Below are 19,669 nucleotides of genomic sequence, written 5' to 3'. Positions count from 1 at the left end.
CTTTGTTTTCCGGTGCTTCCTTCTGAGCACTTGTTTCTATTTGTTGCTTCTCCTTTGTGTTGGATACAAGCTTCTGTATAGAAAAAAAAAAAACCAATGTTGATCTGCTAAACTGTGAATCAGTCTGAAACTGGCTGTTAGGCCCTGAATTTGGTTGTTGAGGAGTTTGATCTTCTCTGCTACCTCTCTTGCTGTCTCCTTCCATTCTTCCCTTTTCACCAGTTTCTTACAGAGACGGTTTTTATGTTGTCCATCCATCACCTCTCTGAGCCATTTCCTCTTTAATGGTTGGCTCTATCGATTCACCAGTTCTGTTCCAGTGTTCTTCCCTTATACTTTTGTTTGAGCTCTTCTTGGAGCCTGAGGACATCATTTCTATGTCCATTTTGCAGAATGAAATGCATCTCTCAGTCCCTGTATGATTGCACTTTGAGGAATCCGATTAGCATACTGTTGCTAAACATGTGACCCAACCTGCTATTGACGTAGCCTGATATATTCTCGTACCTTGTCTGTGGAGTCAGCGCGTACAAGGTGAACCAGTTTCCCAATTATAAATCTCTGGAAGGACACATCCAATTCACCAAAGATTGGGTACAAGATTTATGAGTACGTCGTCATTCAAACAAAGGTAAGTCAGCTCGAGTACTGCGAGTAAAATGCGTTTGATTTCCCCCCGAACATTCAAATTAGTACAAGCATAAATTCATTCATGAGGCGGAAAATAACAGTGAGAACACGTGGAGGCTGTTAGAGGGATAACATAGTGAGTTCAGTGCATTGATGTGACATTGTCCTGAAGGATTTAGTTATTCTGTAGGGTTAAAGAAATTGCAATGATTTATTAATGTTTATTATAAATAATCCTAATTATACATCTTGCTTCCGTGTTTGTCTCCTGTGTCACTAAAAATACATTTTATTTTAGTTTTATACATGTGGAGAGCGCTGTGGAGAGCATCCTCACACAGAACATGACATCGTGGTTTGGGAACATCTGTGTGAAGGACCAAAAAGCTCTCCAGAGAGTGATCCGTACAGCAGAACGCTGCTGCAGGATTGCTCTCCCCCCGCTTCAGGACACCTACACCAGGAGATGCCGGACTAGAGCAGCGCAGATACTGAAGGACCCGTCCCATCCTGGCAACAAACTGTTCCAACTTCTGCAATCTGGTAGAAGGTTCTGCATCATCCGGGCAAGGACAGAGAGACTCAAGAGGAGCTTCTATCCCCAAGCCATCCGGGCCCTAAACACACACACACCCGCCCTCTCACATCATCTATAATTGACTGAGACAGAACTCTCTTCCAGACACTCTAAACCCAGGCACAATGTACATTCCAAATTCCTTTAATTTTAAATATGTTTATATTGTCTATTCTGTAAAATAGTCAGATGTCTATTCATATTAATGTACAGAATTCACCTGCTTGCTGCTACTACTGCACATTCACCCAATGTGTATATATATATATATATATATATATATATATATATATATATAAATATATATAAATATATATATGTAATATATATGTAATGTTCTTCCTCTACCCCCCCCCCCTTTTTGCACATGTCGAGGAGCGTGTCAGGCTACATTTCACTGTGTGTTATACTTGTATAACTATGCATGTGACAAATAAAGAACCTTGAACATACCTGCAGAATCTCCTTATCATATTACGTGTCCATAATTGTCACTTAAAGTCAAACTTTATGCTTTCTCCATCTCTAAAGTGATGACATCCTTGCATTACATACTTTAGGTTCATTTTCTGCAGGCAGGTTTCTGACAGAGAACAGGCAGATTTACACTATAACATGCAGCGTTCTATAGGTGGATACATAAAAAAATGAAAAATTACATGTATGTGCTAACTTTCTAAACACTTTGTTACATTTATGATAAAGTAGATTAAACACATTTATGTCGGCCTTGGCTCAAAGTTCTTGTCTTTAAATGAACTTTGTGTGTGTTTCAGGTACTGCACTCTCAAAGACTGAATGAACCAGCATTGCAGCCATGGGTCACTGTGAGCATCTCAGGGAAGGTTGAAGACGCCCACTGCACCTGTAAGGCCGGAGTCGCGGAGACCTGCAGCCATGTCGCTGCTCTTCAGTTTAATGTAGAAGCAACAGTGTTGATCCGTGGCACAGGGACTGTTACAGATGAACCTGCATACTGGGTTTTGCCTGATAATATGACCAAGATACAGCCAGAGGTTGGCCATAAGATAGACTTCTCCTCTTTAGCTGCCCAAAAAAAGGCTCTCAATCAAAACATAAACAGACCATCCGTAGTGACAGGTCAAAGGAGCCGTCCTCAAAAGAAAAATCCCACCTGCTACTGTGGAGGAGTTGTCACCGCTACTGGATACTTTGCTGGAACACAGTAAAGCTGTGGGTTGTGGGAATGACCCATAATGTTTTATGTAGGGGTCTAGATTTATGCCTGAAGTGCACTGCCATGTAAATAATTTGCATTTACTGAATAAAGAAACAAACTAATTTTTTGCCTTTTTAAAAAAAAAATTAAAACCACTTTGTAGAACATCACATCAGTTACAGTGTAGAATCCATGTCGTTTATAGTTTACAAATGACAAAATGTTTACACAAAATTATGACAGCATTTACATGATATCACCCACTACTAACACTACTTATTTTACTGTATCTTTTGAAAAATTACCGCTATTTATACGATAGTTTCATTCAAGTTTCATTTTTCCCTGGTTTTACTACCACACTGTTCACCAAACGCAGCAAACCTTCACCATCTTATCCTGAAGGGTCACCTCTTCACCCTGACATGGAAGAAGTAATCTGATTGGCATGGTGGTATGTTTGAAGCAGGTCCCTTGTGTAGCGCTGGAACCCAGCGTTTCATCCATTTCATAGGCTGGTTTGCTGCAATAATGCCAAATAATTAGCAACTCTTTAAATAGAAGGTAGTTCTGCAAAATCACTCATTAGGATGTTTGTTCTAATTTGCTATGACCTCAGAGTGTATAAAATAAAACTAATAGACTATAAAGAGTGATTTGAACATATTTAGAACTTACCGGAATGAAAATGTCTGGAGCACCAACAGATATTTGGAGATGGAAGAGAACTGGATATCAGATCATCTCACAGCTGCTATCCAGGCTAGACGCCTTCTTTTGGTAAGGTCCGCTACATGAGCTCCCTCATGTTGCTTCCAGGTGGGGAAAGAATAAAAACATGTACCATTCTCAAGCTTATTCCTTTGCCGGTGTTGTGCGATCTAACATTACAACCGACCCCACAGCAAGTACAAACCATGGCTGACGTGGGTGCTTTCACTTGAGCTTAGTTTGGCCCAGGAAGATGGCGCCTCAACCAGAAATCCTGGCCACGCCCCCTCTCGTGACATCATGCTCAAAGCCCTATATAGAGCAGGTCATCTACCAGTTGGAAGGTTGGTGAACTGATCTGTGGCTCCTCCAGTCTGCACGTCAAAGTATCCTTAGATACTGAATAAATGAATAATAAATTAACTGAATAATAAATAAGTCTCAGTGTGTGTTTGGGTGAACTTGTAGGAGGAAGTGTTTTGAGTGCTCAACTTTAGCAGACAGGTGCTATATAATTACCAGTCCATTCCATCCATCCACCCATCCAGGGCCGCGGGGGCAGCAGCCTAAACCTAAGCAGACAAGCCCAGACCTCCCTGTCCCCAGCCACCTTGGCCAACTTGTCTGGGTTCCCAGGCTCATGTCCTGGGTCTGCCCCGGGGCCTCCTCCAGTGGTGGGACATGCCCAGACTCACCCAGGATGCATCCTTGTCAGATGCCCGAACCACTTCAACTGGTTCCTTTCTATGTGGAGGGGCAGCGGCTCTACTCTGAGCCCCTCTCGGTTGGCTGATCTTATCCTATCTCTAAGCGAGAGGCCAGCCACTCTGAGGAGGAAGCCCATTTCTGCTGCTTGTATCCGCGATCTCGTTCTTTCAGTCACTACCCACAGCTCATGACCACAGGTGAGGGTAGGGACGTAGACTGACCGGTAAATTGAGAGCTTCGCTTAGACCATTTCTGAAATAGTGTGTAGCCAGCATCTACAGAACTTTGGAAGGCCCTGAAAGAAACCCAGAGGATTATTCCTAAATAAAGGTGGCCATACCGAGATGGTCTTTTTAGGATTGTTGTTGCCTTAGAAACTGTATTTCCATGTATGTTTGCACACTTGAGTAAATCACTGAAATGAGGGGTAACTCAAGACCTTTGCAAAGTGTTGTACTATGATGAGATTCTAAAAAAAAATAAAACATCTCATTCGCTTAATAAAGTGATGGTAATATAGCTTTAGGTTTGTAGTTTTGTTTTAAAGGCAAAAAATGCTAAATTGAAACATAACAATTGTTTAAAGCCTAACTTATGTCTTCTCAGCCATCACGGCAGATGGACGTCCCTCCCTGAGCCTGGTTCTGACAAACGTTTCTTCCTGTTAAATGTGAGTTTTTCTTTCCCTCTGTCGCCATGTGCTTACTCATAGGAAGTCATCCAATTGTTGGGAAATATCTCTGTATTATTGTAGGGTCTTTACCTTACAATATAAAGCACATTGAGGCAACTGTTGTTGTGATTTGGTGCTATACAAATGCTATATAAAGAAAAGCTTGAATTGAACTGAGTTTTTAACACAATAAATGGTTCAGCCATAAACTAGGACACCTTTTAATCACGTGGGTGACACAGCTCCAGTCTAGCTGTGCCTCAGGGGTGGGCAATTCCAGGCCTCAAGGGCCGGTGTCCTGCAGGTTTTAGATCTCACCCTGGGTCAACACACCTGAATCAAATGATTAGTTCATTACCAGGCCTCTGGAGAACTTCATGACATGTTGAGGAGGTCATTTAGCCATCTAAATCAGCTGTGTTGGATCAAGGACACATCTAAGACCTGCAGGACACCGGCCCTCGAGGCCTGGAGTTCCCCACCCCTGCTGTACATAATGCCATCGGTGGGTCAGAGTCATTTTGCTAAAGCATAAGTAGCTGACAAAAAAAAAAAATCCCTGTAGTGTATTCTGAGGTCCTCTGGCCTGGTGATGGGGACATACTGGGTTTCTAAATGGTCCCAACAGCTTCATAGAGGCAAAGAGTGCTCACTTTGGTCCCAAAGTTATAGAGCCATTCCTGACTTAGTGTGACGATTATTAGCCGTTTACTGAGGTTAAACATTAAAGCCAACTTTGACAGGAACTACTGTAGCAAAACACTCTGGGTACAGTAACCTCTCTGCAACAATAAGGCCTGAATGGTTTGGAAACAGGTGGGAGCGACTGGACAAACTGTGTATATGCAGAAATCTGTACTTAATCCTCCATCTGCTAATGTTTAAGTTTCATCTGTATCGTTTTCATGGTTGTACTAGCAAGACATCTTCAGCTTCTGCCTGGATGGTTGAACAAAAGGTGAGCTCTGGTTGAGAAGACAAACTTAACCCCAACCTGCTTTACTAAAGGAAGCAAACTGATTTGTGGAGACTACATAGCAGAAACAAACATGAATCTGCACATCAGAATAAGTTTATTAATGAAAATTAAAAAAGAAACCACAATTAACATCTACACAAAAGAGTAGTGGAACCATCACTGCTGTTTGGAATAAAGTAGCAAGACAAAGATCACTCTCTGGTTGCTTTCTGTGAGTGCTGTGCCACGATGGAGGAAACGAGGATTTCACATCTACTCCATAGCAAAGGATCCCGAGCCCCTCACATACAATCAGCTGTACACTCCGATGCAGAAACGCGACTCGGTAAACATTCAGACTACACGGGCTCCTGACGACGCTCCACTTCTGGTCACTTAGGCACTCTTTGTCCAGTTGTAACAAGACAAGATGGAGAAAGGCTCCGTGTATGTACGAAAACTGCTTTAATTCAATCACAGATGAATTCAAGTCAATCACAGACAACACATACAAATAATTAAAAAAAAGAAAAGAAAAAAAGACAAGAGTGAAGGACAGATGCTGAGGCTCTGTGGTCCATTTAAGGATAGTTACAGTTTATTCCACCCTGCTTATTTCCCTTTTGTAGCTCATTGTTAAACTCATTTTGGATTGTGTCGTAGAGTTTCAGGGTAACAAGGAGTTGCCACACTAAACTGTAAATCTGGGCAGAAATTCAGGCCGTCTGCACAAGTCCAATGTTCTTTGAAAGGTAAAACCCATACCCTCCATTTATGGAACGCAATCCCATGTGAACCCAACATGAAACCTGAAACACAGCCTCCCGATGAGCAGGTGAGAGCTGTGCTTCTGAGTACAGCTGGGTCACTGGAAAGCAAAGGCGTGAAGAAGGCCGCTCTCACTCAGAGACAGCCGATGAAGGGACACAAGAGGACGGAGACCCAGATGTTCTGGAGTTTAGAAGTTTAACTCCTTGTTTCCCTACAACAGATGTAGTGAGTACAAAGTTTATGATCTAAAGACCCACACGGGAAATACATCAGGTAGAAATAAACTGGAACCATCCTCAAATATGAACACTGCTGAATTTCCTTCTTCACTGGTATTAGTTTAAGTCTGTTGAGCATTTGACGAGGAGTTAAGTGCTAATGGGAAAGGTTTGAGGAGGACTCTAGTGTAGCAGGTGGACTCGGTGGGCTCTCAAGTCTTTTGAGCATTTATCAAACATTTGCATCTCTGACATATTCGTCATCAGTCCGTCCATCACTGTGGGCAGAGCTCAGTGGGGGCAGTTCTCCAGCTCCACTAAGCTCCTGATTGAGTCTGTACACAAAGATCAGGAGGAGTGGCTCAGAAACCCATTCCACCCCCCATACCGCCCATGCCGCCCATGCCTCCCATGCCCCCTGGCATTTCCTTCTCCTCCTTGGGGAGCTCTGTGACGACAGCCTCAGCAGTGGAGAGCAGAGATGCTACTCCTGCAGCATCCATCAGTGCTGTCCTCACCACCTGTAAGAGGAGGAAATAAAAACGTTAAAGCTCCTCCATAATCTGCCATGAAAAAAAAAAACCCAAAACAAAAAACTATATAGCATCCATCTTGCAAGTGAATGTGATTGGCTGAGCTGTACCTTTGTGGGGTCAATGATGCCCTTCTCCACCATATTGACGTACTCTCCCTGCATGGCATCGTAGCCCATCCCAGGGGATCCCAGCAGGATCTTTTCCACAACGAGTGAACCCTCCACGCCTGCGTTTTTGGCAATGGTCATGGCAGGAATACGGAGCGCCCGTCTGATGATGTCCACACCTGTTTAGATCGAGGCGCTGGTTAAAACCGAAGCACATATGTAACCCTAGGAGTATGGGTGTTACCGAGAAGAGGCTAAAGCACAATCTTACCGATCTTCTGGTCAGAGTTGGCAGTTTTGAGGGCGTCGAGGGCGGGGATGCAGCGCAGCAGGGCACAACCTCCTCCAGGAACAATGCCCTCCTCAACAGCTGCCCTGGTGGCATTCAGAGCATCTGTCACGCGGTCCTTCTTCTCATTCACCTCCACATCACTTGTTCCTCCCACCTGAAATAGAGCAAAGGTGTCACAGCTTTGCCTCCCCACAGGAAAAACCACTCATCCACAAATGGTGCCGAATCCAACCTTGAGCACGGCGACTCCATCCGAAAGCTTTGCCAGCCTCTCGTTGAGCTTCTCCTTCTCGTAGTCACTGGTGGTGCTCTCCAGCTGCTCGGCGATCTCTGCCGCCCGTTTCTCAATCTCAGCCGAGCTGCCTCCTCCCCTCAGCAGCAGGGTGTCGTCTTTAGTGATCTGCACCTCGCCGACCTTGCCGAAGTCATGAGCCTGGATGTCCTCAAGAGCCAGGCCCAGAGCCTCATCCCCAAACACCTACAGATACACAAAGAACAATATACCATCAGATGGCAGTTCAGATTTATAAAGAGTTGCCACACTTAAGACTGATGAGAACCTACAGTCCCCCCGGTGGCGATGGCCATATCCTTCAACTGGTTCTTCCTGTTGTCGCCAAAGCCTGGGGCTTTAACTGCTACCACCTGAAGCCCAACCTTCAGCCTGAAAAGAAATGAAAATAAATAAAAATAAATAGCTACTACACATTCAAAGTTCCCTCAGTGTAGTTTTTTTTTTTTTTTTTCCTTAAGCAGTTAACATGCATCTCAGTCCCCGACTTCACAACAACAATGTACCTGTTGAGAACCAAGGTGCTCAGAGCTTCTCCATCCACGTCCTCTGCCACGATAACCAGAGGTTTACGGTGCTGGTTGGCAATTTCCAGAGCTGGCACAATGCTCTGGACACTGGAGATCTTCTTCTCACTCAGCAGCAGGTAGGCATCCTGGAACTCGCACTTCTGGCCTGGTAGAAACAGGAAGAAACAAGACTTGGCACATGAAAACCATTCATAGTTTAATGGTTACAAAACCTGCATGTTTTACTGTTAAATCCAGTCAGCACACAGTATCGATGTTAGACTGGGACGACTGCAACCTCAGACAAGTTTGAAAGCATGCTTCTGTCTTTTTTTTTTTATTTTATTTTATTTTTTTTACACTTCAAATTTGTCTCTAAAGATTATATTTGGATGCAAACAATTCAATGTAACAATTCAATAAAGCAAACCGTTTCAACACTGTCACAGATAATGACTTGTGTTTAAAACACTGTCAGATGATCTTCTGGGCTGCTCGCCCTTTCCCTGATTATCAACGTGTTACTTTTTCCAAATACCTTCTGCAAAGCATACACTTTCTCCAGCAGGGGGCATCACTTAACAAGTCAGTGTGTTGAGATGTTTTTGGAAGCACACTGCTGTTGAACTTTAGATGCTTTACTTAGCACTAACCCCATTACCTCAATGGACTTTGCCTATTTTCCAAGTCACCACTGAATACAAATACCTTGTCTGGGCTGACTGCACCACCTGGTGGTGCAAACCAATATTACATGAAATAAAACATTTACAAAGTGTCTAATACTGATTCAGACAAAACCTATACAGGGCTCTAGACTAACTTTTTGCCATGGGCGCACCTGTACGCCTAAGCGCACTCAAATTTTTCAACCGCATTACTTAACACCGCAGTTTTACATGTGCACTTTTTTTTTTTGGGGGGGGGGGGGGGGGGGGGGGGTTGCAGTCCATACAGACAATATTCATTTCTAAATTATTAACTAACAATCTTGTGCTTAAAGTGCTTTGTCAATATTGTAGAAAATGTTAAACTTAATCATCATCTTGGCCTCCTCTGACAACCTGTTTGCTGCCGTCTGCTGCTGAAAGGCAGCGGGGAGAGGGGACACTTGGGCAGTGCATTTATTGCAGCATATAATGTGTTTCCTGGATACACTGTGCTTTTTCAGCATTCAAAGATTGATGACACCGTGTCAGAGCACTGGCTATGAATTTCAGACGGATCAGGCCTTAACTTAACAAAAAAAGTTATCAATAGTTCTTTTCATCTTTTCTTATTACCCACAGCTACATTCACTTCTGTCAGGCCTAGGCTGCTCACTAGGGCTGGGCATCATCACTGATTTCTATAATCCGTTCGATTCCGGTTCTCAAACTCCTGGTTCGATTCAATTTAGCCTCAGACAGTCAGAAATATTATAATTCTGATCATTTATCAGTACTGATACACATGAGACTTCATCAGAATTGTGAACATCACAGCAGATGCCTTTGTGTGAAAGTAACTGAGAATAAAACAGAAAAACATGAAGGAGATTTTCCTGGCCTGGCTTTTTATAGCAGATAACCTTAAAAATATTCTGCAATTTCGCATAATTTTAAAAAGTTTAAATTTCTTCAGTATTGAACAGCAGAAATTAGGCTTTCTTGTCCGAGGTCATTTAAGTAAAAAGTAAAAAGAAGACAGCGGCCGACAGCGCTGTAAACAACGGTAGACTGGTGGGTAATAAGCGAATGGATAATGCAGAAAACAGAGATTTGAGACGGGAAACTGTTCTTGAAGTACAGAGAGAGATAGAGAGAGAGAGCTGTGCATGAAGTGTGATTTTTATTGTGGTGGAAGCAAAACAGCAAAAGTCAGAGTGATTCCATGACGACATTTATCAAATGTGAAGCGTAGTTTGCTGCTTCTTTTGCTGCTGGCTCGGTGAATTTTGGTTGGAGAGAGACAAAACCTGCAGCTCAGAATCAGCGCAAAAAGACGTAAACACTGCGCGGACCCGACGCATCAGAATCGGTGAGCCCTGACAGCGTGTCCGTCTACGGGCCGTCGGGTGAGAAAGCCGAGAAAGACAAAGCTGATTCTGATGCGTCGGGTCCGCGCAGTGTTTACGTCTTTGTGTGGAATCCGTGTACCTGCTCTCATCTGCTGTTTGGTGGTTGTTGAAATAGTTTTGTGAGCTTTAATCTGAGAATCTGGCGTTTCTGGCAAAACACAGTTATACTTAAAAGTCAATTCAGGATTTAATGAATCGATATCGCTTTATTCAAGCTACTCATCTCCCTCTTCCACCTGCACTTTCAACTGGACCACGGCCAATCAGAAAGGTGCCGCCCCTGACTATCTCTGATTGGTTTAGTCCACGATAGGGGCATAATGTGTGTCTGTTGTTGACCACACGGAGAGTTAGAGATTTGGTCGCACTCTAGAGCCCTGCTATAAAATAAAAATTTAAGAAACTAACATGTTATGCTGGACATTCTAGTCAGGCAGCTACAAAGAGTTAAATGGCAACAACTAAAGAGGATAAATAGTTTAGATACAGTTTGTTTGTTGTGCTCCTGTAGGAGGACAGTGGGACTCTTACAAGCCTTTCACACTAACTGGTCATTTTATAATGAGTGCACAGCACCGGTTTATCAGTTAAAACTTTTAGCGAGTAGTAATGCACAGCTGAAACCTGTTCAGCAGCCTTACCTTTGGCAGTGTTGATGAAGTAAGGTGAGATGTAACCGCGGTCAAACTTCATACCCTCAATGATCTCCAGCTCATCATGCAGAGTCTTCCCATCCTGGCAAATTGAACCAAACATTTACAAGCTGTCCTCAAAAATCAGACAGTAAATGTTCATTGGACAAGTAAATGAGCTTTTCTCCAGCAGGAGGAAATCTCTGAAACCAACCTTGACGGTGATGACTCCCTTGCGGCCAACTTTCTTCATGGCATTAGAAATGATGTTGCCAATCTCCACATCTCCATTGGCTGAGATCGTAGCAACCTGAAAGAGCAGACTCATAATTAAAGCTCAAATCCCAAATGCCTGAAGCCTTATGGAGACAGCAGAAACATTACCATACCTGTGCGATCTCCTCGGGGGTTGTGACGGGCTTTGAAAGGTTCTTCAGCTCGTTGATGATGGTTTCTACGGCCATCATGACACCTCGGCGAATCTCCACAGGGTTCGCACCTTTGCTGATGTTGTCGAAACCTTCCTTGGCGATGGCGCGAGCCAGTACAGTGGCGGTGGTCGTGCCGTCGCCGGCCTCCTCGTTGGTGTTGTTGGCCACATCCTGCACCAGCTTGGCACCAATGTTCTTGTACTTGTCCTTCAGATCAATGCTCTTTGCCACCGTCACGCCATCCTTGGTGACCTTTGGACTGCCCCAGCTCTGCTCGATGATGACAGTGCGACCCTGAAACGAGCCAGAAAGTTGTCAGATGAAAAGTTCTGCACATATGTTTCACAAAGACAAGAAAATACTGGAGATAAAAGTGATTATTTAAGTCTATGCCATTTGTTGCATTGCAAGAGGCATTTAGCATAATGATTAATGCATTTTGTTTAACACTTGGCTGATGAAGGACTTAGGCTAGCATATCTGCTTTATTAGTCCAAATACATCTCAATTCTTTGCTGAAATTAAACCTGCTATTGGCAAGAAATTCAGTGATTTCCCTTCTCTGCCTGTGGAGGGCAGGGTACCCCTTTGTGGCATCAAGTCAAAATGTACAAATATCTAGCTGTAAGAGCCCCAGTTCTGCCCACCTTTTGTTCAAATATCTGTATTTATTAGTGCCAACCACTCAGTAAAGTTGGCCCAACGCAAGACCAGGAGCTGAAAGCCTACACCAGGGGTCGGCAACCTGCGGCTCTTTAGTCCTTATACTGCGGCTCCGCGTGGTTTGGGAAAATAAATTAGAAGCATTTAACTGAAGTGTATTATTTATTATTTATTTATGTTAGTTATTTTTTTAACTTGTAGTTCTAAATTGGAAGATTATTGTAATATTGAAATATAAAAATAAAATTATATTCTATTATTTTTTCATCGCTCAAAATAAGAGTCACACTCGCGGAAGCCGGTATACCCGCCGAAACGCCGTGCATTTATCGAGACTTTCAACCCCAGGTAGGCCAATTACGGATCTTCGGAGCCACATTATGTCAGCAGCTATTCTCCACCGTGAACTATGTTAAAAACAAACACCGCTCACGCCTCACAGATGACAGCTTACAGTCCTGCGTAAAGATGAAAGTGACTTCATACAGCCCCGATTTGCAGACGCTGTGCGCAGAGGTTCAGGAACAGAAGTCCCATTGTAAACATATCACGGCAGACCCGACGATGTTTCCATGAACATGCTTTTCAGCATCTCTTTATTGACCACTTTTCACACACGGTTGCTGTACGCATACAGCCGGCTGTAGCTTTTCAGCTCACAGCACGACACACACCAACACAACAGCAGAGCGAGCACAGACGTTAAGGTGGCGAGGTGTGATTGCGGGTGCAGATCAGGTGCGTCCGCCTCCGGTGCAGCGGCATTGCAGACCACGCCCCGCCACACGCTTTAACCAGGTAAAATACATATTTAGGCAGAATTTTGCAAATATCTATTTTTCATTTTTTAGCAGCATAGTGCTTTTTTTCCCCAATTAGATTTTAAAAGTCAGGTCAAGGCTCCAAAAGCCCAAAGGCGATATAAGGGTGGCGGCTCACAACAGTTTTTGTTTGCTACATGGATCATTTTAGTTCAGCTGGGTGTCTTTCCTTTTGTTATATTTCTTTAAGAGTTCAAAATGTGTTAATTACATGAATAAAATGTGATTTTCTCTGTAGCACTTCATGGATTTCATAAGCAACACACCTTAGTTGTTCACACAAAGCACAAGGTAAAAAAAACAATATATACAGTGTTATCTTCATTTTAGATGTCAAAACGTATTAGCGGCTCCCAGTGTTTTCTTTTGTGTGGAAACCGGCTCCAAATGGCTCTTTGTGTCTTAAAGGTTGCTGACCCCTGGCCTACACCAACACTCAGTGTAAGCTATTAAGGATCTTTCTGTACAGTCTCCTAGAAAACTGGTCTAATATTCAAGAAAAAAAAAGCAAAGGGGGCGTTACCTTTGGGCCCATGGTGACAGCCACGGCATCAGCCAGCAGGTCCACTCCCTGCAGCATGAGGGCACGAGCGTCAGCCCCAAACTTCACATCCTTGGCGTAGGCTCGTGTGAGGTGGGGAGCCAGCGCACGGCTCACAGGCCTCACCTGCCTCATGACTGTGGCTAAACGAAACATGTCTGTGGGAGGAAAACACAGGTTAGGCCATAATGATGACTCCAAGTATCCCAAAGTTTAATTACATTTCTTCGCATATGTAATAAGTACACCCTAGTGGCCGCAGACGGCATGACATGAGACTTGTGAATGAATGAATAAAGGAACATCTCCAGTTGTACTAAACAACAAGGGGGCAGAGACCCCTGGACTTATCATTAATCTGCAAGTTTAATGGTTTTAAGTGTTACCAATACTGGTTTTGGCCTGCCTACCTACATATTAAAAGTAAAGAGAGGTGCAGCTGAATACATTTTATTAATAGTTGAACAACACAATCTGACAGCCAGAATATCTGAAAATGTGTCAATTAAGTGGTTGAAACTGGAAGATATTTCATTAACCTCCTAAGACCCGAACTCTTCCACGGCATGCATTTTTAATTTCTCTTTGATATTTGGACATATTGGGGCCCGATGAATGTAAAAACAAAGACTTACCAGATTTTTTTTTTTTTTTTTTTAAACACCTGATTTTTGTTCCTAAGAAAAATGACAGCCACATATGAGGATATTCAATTAAAATTTTGATAGAACAGTAGCAGTGTAATGTCCTTGTAAATAGACATCAGGCCCTTGTAGAGCAAAATTGTCCAAGTATTTTGGTCTAAAAAACCCAAAATGTGATGTCCACATATGTGGACGCCATGTCCTAGGAGGTTAAGGTACAAAGTAACAAATGAACAAACCAAAAAAGTACCTGGAACATTCTTTAACATTCATTAAGGGGTTAGTAAAAATGACAAGGTAGCCCCAGAGCCAACCTGTTAAAACCAGTTAGGAAAACCTGTCAGTGACTTCAGTCAGCCAGATCACACCTGCTTAGCGAATAATGACCATCTTTTAATCATTGAGTAACATATCAATTATCAAAAAGTAGAAATTGTAAATTGTTGAGTACTGCAAGAACAACAAGCTATTACGAGTTTAAACTGTGCAGCAGTAGTATGCAACAGCCCCTTGTCGGTTATCGGCGATTTTTAAATGGGGTTTACAACCATGGATTGTTATTAAAGTCTAAGGACCACAGGATTGTAACCCCAGATTATCCATGTTTTTAAAAGTCGTGTACAACGCCACCCCCGCGACTTTATCCCCATTCTTGTTGTAATTACTTGAGGTTAAGCTGTATTTAAGCTACTGAGCGACCAATAACCATAGTAAATTCAGTGCAGATGAAAATAATATAAATCAATTAAGTGTAACTACTTCAAAATATGTGATAGTTGACTAAAAGATGTTCTAAATGCTTCAGTCTCTTGACTGTTAATTCTATGCGCATTGACCGTGACTGGATTAAGAAACGTCCACCCCACGCGTGCGCTCTTCAGGTCGTGCGTCACAAGGTCAAATTTGTGAAAGCACGTGTGGAAGTGCTTTCTCCATCCCTGCTCAGCTCATACACGGTCTCACTGCGAGGTTTTAACTGCTTTTAATCACTCGCTATCTTCCTCTTACTCCACACGAGCAAAGCACATTTAACAGTCCAGACAATTCACTTACAAGGAGAGCACAGAGACAGCTAGCCTGTCGGTTAAAGTCTGTAGTCACACTCGCATGTCCTTGCAGTTAGAAGGGGAAGAAATATGTTAGCGCGGAGCCATCAAACTCGAGCTTCCTGAGCAGCATGCGCAGAATGTACTCTACATAAAAGCTAGCGCTATTCGCCAGTATACGGGCTGTAACGTAAACTGAGTAGCTTCAGACACTTGCAGCAGTGTCCACACTTACCTGTGAGTTGAGGTAAAGGCTTGCTGCAAGACGGAATGATATAAAGACTGGAGGAGAGAACAGTCGTGTGGAGTAACGGAGACAGAACTGCACATGGCCTAGCACATCCGGGTTATGTACCGGCCCGCCCAGACTGTGTATAAACCATAACTACCTAATAAAAGTGCTCTTCTTTTAAAATTCATAATGACGTGCGGGCACACTATTACTTGAATTATAGTTCTCGATAAAATAAAGTCAAAACAGTGTGTAAAATAGGCTAATTAGGATAGAAATATGTAGAATTATCTATTAATGCTCGTTCCTGGGCAAACGGTTCCAGAATTTTCTGGCGTGCCATTGGCGGAAAAAAAAAAGGTCAAAGTTGACATTTTGCAACATTGCCTCAGCTCGGAGTGTTTCAAAGACAGAAAAGTCACTAAAGCAGTTTTAGAAAATGTCCCGTACATGTTTTGCTTTTATTAAATAATGTGTGTGCTTTTAAAAAAATATTTTGATGTTGGCCTCGGGTGTACTAGAACTTTCCCTTGCGCCTGACGAGTTCAGGGCAGGTTAGTGCGCATGCGCATTCTGGATATTTCTTCACGTGGAGATATCCTTCAGCTTGCCATATTCACGCTCACCAAGGATTCGGGGTGCAGATCCACGCCGGCTCTCAGACCTCACACACGTCCAGAAATGGTAAGGTGCCTGGTTAATTTAAAAAAGGCGAGCAAATAACGAGCGTCAATCACCGCCGAGCTCTTTGATATAGGTGACGCAGTTAGTAGACGGTTTAAATAAACTGACTAGCTTTTAGTTATTCTTAGCCGCATGTTAGCTAAAGTGAACATCAGTGACAAGGTCACGCTGCAAGGGAGCTAAGAATGAGTTTAAACAAATGTACGTTTGTCTTAATGGCAAGCCACAAAGCCTAAAACTAGATGAGGGATCATAAGACCTGTATACAAGTACAGCTATGAGCGCACTGTTAGCTGAAGTAAAAAGGTAAGTAATTGCACTTAGCGTAGCCATTTATTCATTCATTCATTCATTCACACACACACACACACACACACACACACACACACACACACAAGGTGCAGCAAGTTTGCGTTTACCGTCAAGCTCAAGGGCACAAGCCTCCAGGCATGAGATTTAGTGAGGAGCGACATGCAGTCCCATTGTTCCTGCTGAACTACTACTGACATCCAATACTGGTCTCTGAGTCAGGAGCAGCATTAGTTTCGTTTGCTTGAAAGTAGTTTTTACAGCAGCATGCACTCAGATTGCATTCAGGACAAATATGAGGTACTCAAGTACTTTATCCACCGTATTTGAGGAAAATTGAGTGCTTTTTACTGCAGTAAATCTCTTTAAAGGCTTATCAGTGTAGAGGGAGTTATACTTGTCTGTACACATTTTCTTTGGAAAAGTTGCATCACCCCTGTGTAGAAACACAAGTAAAGGTAATGCTAATATTTAAACATGTACAAAATCAAAAGTACTCATTGTATAGAACAGGTTACTACTAGAATTGAGTCTTGCCACTGGTCAGCCATCTTGAAATGTTATGAGACACTTAGGTGGGTAGTTCTTTTGAACCCTTGTTTAAGTAGAAACCACGTCTGCCAAAACTAGATCCTCAACTAGCTTGATACTCAATTTAAATGTAGATGTCTAGTATACATCTGGTTTTCTTGTCAGGTCATAAGCCAGGAGGAGAAAAGTTGGTGCATCTGACAGAAATGTGGGGCTAATCATAATGAGCTTATGCAACTTGTTAAGAACTTTGTGAAAACTGCTTCGTCTGGCCTTGGGTTTTATCTGGTACCAGTGAGCAGGAGGATGTTTGATCCAGGCTCAGGGCTGATTGATGTTGGTTAGTTTGTTTTATCAGTGGAGAGGTGAAGAGTCCTTGGCCTGGACCCCTCGGACATAGTGTGGAAGCTCCGCCTCCTTTCCCTACTTATCAAACTGGGACCAGTCCCACTCCATCACCCTCCTCCATCACAGTCACAAATGACCTTTACTGAAGGTCACTCATGCAGTTGCTTTTAAACAAATGTTGTCCTTAAAGTCGTGACAGAAAAAAGTTGATCAGTGTCTCTTTGAAATGCTGCACAGCTGCTGTCCTCCCTCGTGATTTCAGACTCAAGTAGATAAATGAGGAAAAGTTAATTTTCAGTTTAGCGGAAACTGATTGACAAAGGCTGCCTCTGTCGCTGACCTCCACCCTCTTTCTTTAACTCAAACCCAGCAGCTTATTATTCACTCATGCATTATAACCAGCAGGTTTCTGTATTAACTTACAGTTTGACTTAACTGTAAGCATGTGAAGCACTGAATCTAGTTAATGTTCACATTTTAAAACCTTTGCAGCAAATCAGTGTGTGTGTACAGATGGTGCATAACACATAAGTCAGGGGTGTGGGGCGTGTTACACAAGAGAGCCAACTTAAAAGTTTGGAGTCAAATTTGTAGGATTTTTCTTTTCCTCCAACTTTTATTTCTAATGATGAATCATTAGGTGCCCAGTTCACCTAAACATGGTGTGATAGTCGTGCTAATATGTCCTGTGTTTGTGTGGTCTCCAGGCTTTCAGAAAATTCCTTCCTCTGTTTGACCGGGTGCTTGTGGAGCGCTTCACAGCAGAGACGGTAACAAAGGGGGGCATCATGCTGCCAGAGAAGTCTCAAGGCAAAGTGCTGCAGGCTACAGTGGTGGCAGTTGGACCTGGCTCTGTCACCCAGGTAAGCATACATGGCATAGCTGCTTCAAGAAGAGTGTATGGTTTTTGTTTTATTTTATAAACTAAAGCTTGTTTTTGCAGTTGGTATTAAACTACATGAAAATCTCACAATTCACAATACCATTAATAAAAACAATAATTAAATTAAGAACTCTTAAACAGAAACTTTATTCCCCCCAAAACAAGACAGTTATGAATCAGTATATCATGCTTGAGATGGGTTTTACTTTGAAAAGATTCCAATATTATAGTTATTGCTTATCCTTCAGTGTCCCTGATTGGGTTTAAAGCAGGGGTGGACAACTCCAGGCCTCGAGGGCTGGTGTCCCGCAGGTTTTAGATCTCACCCTGGGTCAACATACCTGAGTCAAATGATTAGTTCATTACCAGGCCTCTGGAGAAGTACGAGAATTGTTGAGGAGGTCATTTAGCCATTTGAATCAGCTGTGTTGGATCAAGGACGCATCTAAAACCTGCAGGACCCCGATCCTTGAGCCCTGGAGTAACCCACCCCTGCTTTAAAGGGTTAGGCTGATGCAGGTTGTTTTAGACACACTGCGCATAATTCTTTTTATGCGCACGACTCTTATTTCTGTATACACAGTTGCTCCTGCAAAAGCAAAACTGTTCAAAATAAAGTCTGTTATAGTTTTTACAATTTCTGGTTTTAGTTTTCTGAAGATGCTGCACCTTTAAATATGATGCATTAAGAGAATAAAATCTGGACTTCAATTTCCTGAACCCTGGTTACAGAATTGGGTTAGCACTGCTAACATAGTCACAGTGTCTGGTTGACCTTCAGACTTGATCTAACCTAACCTAGGTTTTTTCTCTCAATGATGCATTTGAAAACTGCAGTAAAAATTTATCTCTAAATACACAGTAGTGAACAGGACTCCTGCTGAAGCACAGATCCTCAGTCATCTGCCCTTTAAAAAGCTGTTAGGATCAGGGAAGCTACGTGTCATGTGACCATCCACTGCATGACTGTATTTTCTTGTAAATTATAGGGTGAAACAAAAATACAGATTTTTAAATATAAAAGACTCAGTAACAACTGTGGTGTTACTTCATGCCTAACGTGTTTTTCTCCTTCTTTCAGAAGGGAGAAATCCATCCAGTGAGCGTGAAGGTTGGGGAGAAGGTTCTCCTACCAGAGTACGGTGGGACTAAAGTCATTTTGGATGACAAGGTGCGGTGCAGTTTCCTCAGACTCCGTCCACACTTTTGTGCTGAAATTAGTTTAATTTTTTCTTGTCTTTTCTCCCATAGGACTATTTCCTGTTCCGTGATGCAGATATCCTCGGTAAATATGTTGAATGAGTTGCCAGTCCTCATGTAAAGTCCCTGACATCCCCGGAGAGAAGAAATTAAGTTCATTCATGTCTGTCTTTTTTTTTTTTTTTTTTTCTTCTTTGTTCCTGTAAATAATTCTAATCATGTTTTGTTACAATAATAAAAGTGAAGACTCATTGTTGGGCTTTTCCTTTGACACACCTCCACCTGAAACTGTGTGATACTTGTGTAATCTTGGCAGAAGGAAAGTTTAATAGGCTTTTGTTCACATAAAGAAAAAAAAATGCAAGCACAGAAAAAGCTTAACACAAAAGGTGCTGCTATAACTTTTAGCTGTTTTGGTTTTGCTGTAGTTTTAGGTTGGCAGAGGGTGTTGTAGTTTCAGATGGTGTTGCTGCACTTCAAGTG

At 42.7% G+C, this 19,669-nt stretch overlaps 2 protein-coding genes across 2 annotated transcripts; one reads left to right on the top strand and one right to left on the bottom strand.

The window, feature by feature from the left end:
- Positions 1 to 5,535: 5,535 nt before the first annotated feature.
- On the bottom strand, positions 5,536 to 15,351 carry hspd1 (heat shock 60 protein 1). Its single transcript, XM_084908293.1, has 11 exons — positions 15,235 to 15,351; positions 13,292 to 13,467; positions 11,243 to 11,578; positions 11,068 to 11,163; positions 10,863 to 10,956; positions 8,160 to 8,328; positions 7,926 to 8,025; positions 7,594 to 7,839; positions 7,341 to 7,515; positions 7,070 to 7,248; positions 5,536 to 6,947 (listed from the first exon to the last, which is right to left on the bottom strand). Exons 2-11 carry the CDS (start codon positions 13,463 to 13,465, stop codon positions 6,789 to 6,791), a joined length of 1,728 nt encoding a protein of 575 aa, XP_084764419.1. The 5' UTR covers positions 13,466 to 13,467; positions 15,235 to 15,351; the 3' UTR covers positions 5,536 to 6,788.
- A 429-nt stretch (positions 15,352 to 15,780) lies between these two features.
- Positions 15,781 to 19,438, top strand: hspe1 (heat shock 10 protein 1). The gene is made up of 4 exons (XM_084954815.1): positions 15,781 to 15,915; positions 17,811 to 17,966; positions 19,068 to 19,157; positions 19,238 to 19,438. The coding sequence occupies exons 1-4, from the start codon at positions 15,796 to 15,798 to the stop codon at positions 19,286 to 19,288; spliced, it is 417 nt and encodes a 138-aa protein (XP_084810941.1). The 5' UTR covers positions 15,781 to 15,795; the 3' UTR covers positions 19,289 to 19,438.
- The last annotated feature ends 231 nt before the right edge of the window (positions 19,439 to 19,669 follow it).

This window comes from Perissodus microlepis, chromosome 16 (assembly GCF_051167445.1).
Source record: "Perissodus microlepis isolate ML-2025 ecotype Zambia chromosome 16, ASM5116744v1, whole genome shotgun sequence".
Lineage (NCBI taxonomy): Eukaryota > Metazoa > Chordata > Actinopteri > Cichliformes > Cichlidae > Perissodus > Perissodus microlepis.
The sequence above is the reverse complement of the archived record's forward strand: the minus strand, read 5'-3'. Positions and strand labels throughout refer to the sequence as shown.

Excerpts from the sequence above, each read along its gene's own strand:
- hspd1 (XM_084908293.1), bottom strand. The coding sequence starts at position 13,465 with ATGTTTCGTTTAGCCACAGTCATGAGGCAGGTGAGGCCTGTGAGCCGT. Across the intron at positions 11,164-11,242 it reads CCCCCGAGGAGATCGCACAG|GTTGCTACGATCTCAGCCAA; the intron begins GTATGGTAATGT and ends CTGCTCTTTCAG. Across the intron at positions 7,516-7,593 it reads ATGGAGTCGCCGTGCTCAAG|GTGGGAGGAACAAGTGATGT; the intron begins GTTGGATTCGGC and ends GCTCTATTTCAG.
- hspe1 (XM_084954815.1), top strand. The coding sequence starts at position 15,796 with ATGCGCATTCTGGATATTTCTTCACGTGGAGATATCCTTCAGCTTGCC. Across the intron at positions 15,916-17,810 it reads CTCACACACGTCCAGAAATG|GCTTTCAGAAAATTCCTTCC; the intron begins GTAAGGTGCCTG and ends TGTGGTCTCCAG. Across the intron at positions 17,967-19,067 it reads GACCTGGCTCTGTCACCCAG|AAGGGAGAAATCCATCCAGT; the intron begins GTAAGCATACAT and ends TCCTTCTTTCAG.